Source organism: Tupaia chinensis, unplaced genomic scaffold (genome assembly GCF_000334495.1).
Source record: "Tupaia chinensis unplaced genomic scaffold, TupChi_1.0 Scaffold000054_1, whole genome shotgun sequence".
Lineage (NCBI taxonomy): Eukaryota > Metazoa > Chordata > Mammalia > Scandentia > Tupaiidae > Tupaia > Tupaia belangeri.
The window spans coordinates 9,271,904-9,277,237 of NW_006159512.1; the positions used below are offsets into that span (position 1 = coordinate 9,271,904).

General features: G+C 46.7%; 1 protein-coding gene across 1 annotated transcript in view; it reads right to left on the bottom strand.

Annotated features, from left to right (window-relative positions):
• Positions 1 to 313: 313 nt before the first annotated feature.
• The window catches only part of COMMD8 (COMM domain containing 8), a gene marked incomplete at its 5' end in the record, with an annotated part of 11,571 nt that continues 6,550 nt past the window's right edge, over positions 314 to 5,334 (bottom strand). Inside the window, 2 exons of the mRNA XM_014591592.2 lie at positions 314 to 1,190; positions 2,645 to 2,800. Of these exons, the coding sequence (XP_014447078.2) occupies positions 1,170 to 1,190; positions 2,645 to 2,800 (177 nt within the window). The remainder of the gene's footprint in view (positions 1,191 to 2,644; positions 2,801 to 5,334) is intronic.

Genomic DNA, 5,334 nt, shown 5'->3' on the forward strand with positions numbered 1-5,334 from the left:
ATGCACGTGCCTTCCAGCAAACTAAAGGGAGAAAAAAGCAGCATATGGATGGACATTGGCAGCCAGGCTCCTCGATAACCCTGGCCTGTGACAGCACGGCCAGGCACCAGTCCGCAGACACACGGAGCAGCACTGTGGAAGATACCCGAATTCCACGTCTCTCAGCCTAGCCTCACCTGCACGAGAACGCTGACAACTGTTCTAGCTCCCGAAGGGCAGCCTGACGCTCTAATGACCCGGAACGCTCGCAAATGGCAGGGGCCAATTACTTACCATCGAGTTATGCACAAAGTCATTTACAGAAAGCCAAACATAAAAATAAAATCTGACATTTATTTGTTCAGAAGGCTTGTTACTGAAAGTTAACGGACATTAACAAGTTTTTGTTTTCCAGTCAATGTGCTAACATCCCAAAGTGTGTGAAATGAAGAATTGATGACAAATGGACCTACCCTGCCTTACGTGACACTTGAAGAGTAATATATACACTATACAATGGTCTCTACTTCTCATCGGAGCACGGAGTCTTCCAGGCAAACAGACACGCCAAAGCGAACCGTGTCACTTTCATTTCCCGTGTTCCAGACTGCAGTTTCTGACGTCGTACTCGCCGATTGTTGACACGTTTATTTTTCGTGTTCATGTCTAACAAAGATTTCCTCTAAGAAACTTTACATTTTATGTTTCCTTTGAAATATGAGAATATGGAATGTCCTGAGTTATATATGCAGCTTACACATTCTTCTAAGAAGTTCTTTTTAAAATATCACAAATTACTTACATACCCATAATATATATCCTGGCTAGTCGAGTAATTCTTAAAGCAACATCCAAGCGTACTTGTGCTTCGTTCCCTTGCATTACTTTGGAGCCTATTTTTAGCTTTCAATAAACTGCGTATCTACAACATTTTTTCAAACATTTAATAAATGAGACAACACAATCATTAGGAAAATATAGATCGCTACTGCAGCTTTTTCAGCTTTCAGTTATCATTTCCTGTCAAACACGTCCTTTCCTGTTCCGTAAGGATGTGATGAATCTGCGTCTCGAAGTCCCCGCCGCCTTCCCGGCTGTGGCGTCAGTGGCCACGGTGGTCCAGGACTCGGTGCTCAGTGCGTCTCGGCTGGAGCAGAGCTGCGGACAGCCGTGGAGCCCGGCGAACCCGGTTATTTCAGCTGCAGGACCACCTGGAACACCGATGGGGGACACCTCGGGTTACAACAGGACGGGGCGGCAGTGCTCAATGCGCTGCTGAGATCTCTGAGGCCCTGAGGAGCTACCGCAGGCCCGGGCAGTGCACAGGAGCGAGGGCGCCCGCCGGGGCCTGCGGTTCACTGTCCACCTCCCCCCGAGGCCACATGCCCCCACCCGAAGGCAGGCCAGGCTTGCACTGTGATGTGACCACTGGTGCCTGGACCAGTCATCAGAGCCCAGTGTCTGGGTGACAGAGCAGGGGGGTTCAGGGTGGCCAGGGTCAGAAAGGCAGGCCTCGGTCACTGACCCTCGGTCACTAGGAAGAACAGCGAGCATCCACACACAGACAGCCATTGTCAGCTCTTCCTCATAGCAGCAGCTTCTACGGTTTAAATATTACTTTCTCAGGCCAACAGGGGGCACAGCGGTTACAGTGATGGACTCTCATGTGGTTGACCACGGTTCGAGTTCCGGACCCAGCGGCCTGAAACTCACGCTGGGTGCATGTGCACGTGTGGCCAAAATCCCAGAAGAGAGGAGGAGAAGGGATTGTGGTATGGTCATCCCAAGGGGGATTTCTCGCTTTTCCTCTCACTATCTCTGTCTCTCTCGCCTCTCTGGTAAGCACACGCTTTGTCACAATCACTGTGAGTAATATCCTATCTCCTGTACTTAGAGGATTATAAATGCAGTTTGCTATTATTTGCCACGTTATATAAAACATGGATTTCCAGGACTGGAACTTTTTTAATCATAAAAACTCTTCAGGATCAATTAATTTCATGGCCCCAGAGCAATAATTTTATTTTAATCATTAATGAGCACTGAAGCAAAACACATCCAGCTGTTGGAATAGGACTATTATTCTTTCAGAAATAACTACTTGATGAGTTATGCTCAGAATTAAATAACCGAACGTTACAAGGGGCAATTAATAACTAAAACTAGACAGCAGAGCATAGCCATGAAGTATCTGCTGTGCTTGACATAAAATACCAAGGGAAAAGAAACAGTAAGTGTGAACTGGGAAGCCAGCTCAGGCATCGGGGTGAAGACATGGGTCTAGCTCACAGCACGGTTCGAGTCCCAGACCCGGCAACACGCAAAACACGCCCAGAGTGTGTGTATGTGTGTGTGTGTCTATGTGTGTGTGTATGTATATGTATGTGTAAATGTGTATGTGTATGCATGCCCAAAACTCAGAAAGGAGGCAGACGTAGAGGAAAAGGGATTGCACCATGACCATTTTCCACGGGGATGCTTTCTCCTCTCTCCCTCTCTCTGTCCCTCTGGCCAGAGAACATGCCCTCTAGCACATGTACACGCACACACACACACACACACACACACACACACACAGTGGAACTGTGAGATTTCCTTCTACTGCTCTAAGGGTATACATCGGAAGTCAGACATTCAAACCATATGACAAAATTAAAACAAGTACCTTATTTGCGGCTTCCAAAGATTGTATTAGATTCTGTAGTTCTTCTTTACTCATTTCAACAGAATACGGTCTTAGTTCACCATTTTCTCTTACATCCAGATGAAGGTTTAGAAGTGGCATTTGTAATGTAGCAATCTTGTCACTAGAAAGTGCAAGCTGTTTAAAATTAGGAAAATAGTAATTAACACCTAGTATAAAGGACTATATTAAATATACATGAGAGTTCAGAAACAGTGCATTAAAAACCAAGGCTACTCCTGGGCCAGCAGGTGGTGTAGCAGATAAAGGCACTAGACTCTCACATGGCTGACTGTGGTTCGAGTCCTGGATCTGGTGGCTTGCTTTCTCATTTTCTCTCTCTCTCTCTCTCTCTCTCTCTCCACCTCTCTCTGGTAAGTAAATGTGCCCTACAGCAAATTAAAAAACGATAATAAAAATTAAAATACATAATTCTTTGAAAATAAAACAGAATTTAAATAAAAGGCTACTCCTATTTACTGTCAAATACGGGGAGGGTGGAAGGAATAAATTAAACTTATGCCAAAACAACACATATTCAAAGAACAGCAAGAGAAAGGGGAGTGGATAAGAGAGGAGGGGGGGAGCAGTCAGCAGTTTGGTGGCCGAGGAAGACCACCGGACCAGAGTTCTGCCCGGGGGTCCCCTGCACGTCCCACAGAGGAGGAAACAGAATTCCTGAAGAAGGTGAAAGAGCAAATATGGAAAAGCCCATGTACAAACATAAATGAGATTAAAACTCTGGTAAAAACACTCGGAAATGAAGATGCTCACTTCACTATCAGCTATTTACTGAAGTCCTGATAAATGTCATCACGATGCCATTCTTTTTTCTTTAGCTTTTTTTTTTAAGATTTATTTATTTATTTATCCATTAATTCATTCCTTCATTTTAATTTGACCAGAGAGAGACAGAGAGAGAGAGAGAGAAGAAAGTGAGAAAGCAAGCCACCAGGTCCAGGACTTGAACCGTGGTCGGCCATGTGGGAGTGTCCAGCGCCTTAACCACCACGCCACCTGCTGGTCCCATCTTTAGCTTTTTGACATAGGGCACATGTACTCTTCTGTGACAGATCAACAATGAGAACAAAGGTGAGAGACCCCTCCCTGGGGGGATGGCCACAGTCCCTTCTCCTCCATTCTCCCGCTGGGATCCTGGGCACGCACGCACATCCAGTGTGATCGTCAAGCCACCCGGCCCAGGACTCCCACCGTGGCCAGCCCTGGGGGAGTCCAGCACACCACCTGCCGGCCCCAGGGGTAGCATCTTTAATTACACCCACTCACCACGTTGACTTCACTTGTTAGTTTCGGTCTGCAGTGAACGGGAAGAACCAGATATTTACGGTCTGAATACTTTCGTTGACAGAGGGCAAAAGAAAACTTAGTTTCCCTGGAATCTGAGTCAGAAAACCCCATAATAACTACGCTTTTTGGAGGGACACCTTCCCTAACCAGCAGCCTCCAGGGTCTCCCTGCAGCTGTGCACTCTGGAATCAGATCCGGGTCTCTACCTGCTCTGACCAAGAGCAGGACTCACACCTGAGATCTGGAAGGATGCCTTCTGATGGCCTATCTTACCCGTACTTCTCCCGGTAATGCCAACAGGTGGTTTCTACGCCTCTGCCTGAACAGCAGCAAAGACAAGGAGTGTGCTACCTCAAGGGGAGTGAGAATCATTCCGACACTCCTGGTGTGAAAAGCTCTCACCCAGGCTGAAGTCAACCCCATCCTGTCGGTGGTATACGCCACCTTAGCCCCGTCCTAGTCCCCCTAGTCCTGGGAGCCACACAGCACGAATATGCTCCCCCTCCACGTGACTTTCAGTCCTTTAAAGATAACTGTCACATTTCTACAAATAAAAAAGGTTTCATCTTTTCCAGACACATAATTGCCTGGGTTTCAAATCAATTTCACTGCATGCTTTGAAGTTCTTGGTCATTCTTTGGGCTCAAATGTCTTTATATATCTCTTAAGTTTGGCAGCCCCATTGAAAAGGATTTTTAAATTAAGTAGAAAGATTTGGGGCCAGGGACCAGCAGTTAGCACAATGGCTATGTTGCTGGACTCCGACATAGTCGACCGCGGTTCGAGTCCCGGACCCAGTGGCTTAAACTCACACCGGGCGTGTGTGCATGCATGCCTAAGATCCCGAGAGGAGAGAATGGAGGAGAAGGGACTGCGGCGTGACCATCCCCCCTGGGGGGTGATTTCTCACTTTCTGTCTCTCTGTCTCTCTCTGTCTGTCTGGCGAGCGCACGCACCCTACAGCAAAAAAATAATACCACTCCAAAAAATAAAAAAAGATCTGGGGCCAGCAGGCAGCAAGGTGGGTTAGGCGCTGGACTCCCACATGGCCGCCCACGGTTAGCATCTCGGACCTGCTGGCTTGAAGATCACACTGGCTGCGTGTTCCCATGTGCCCAAAATCCCAAGAGGAGAACAAAGGAGGAGCGACGGCAGCATGGAGGTGATTTCTCACTCCTCCTCTGTTTTTCTGTCTCTCTCTGGAAATTGCATGCATCCTATGGCAAAAAATAAAAACCAGAAAACAAAATGAAGTAAAACAATTTAATGGTTAAAAATAGAATATTATTTCTGAACAGTATCTTGTTTGATTACTGCATTTCTTTTTTTTTTTTTTTGTGTGATTTTTACTTAAGGGCGCCTGC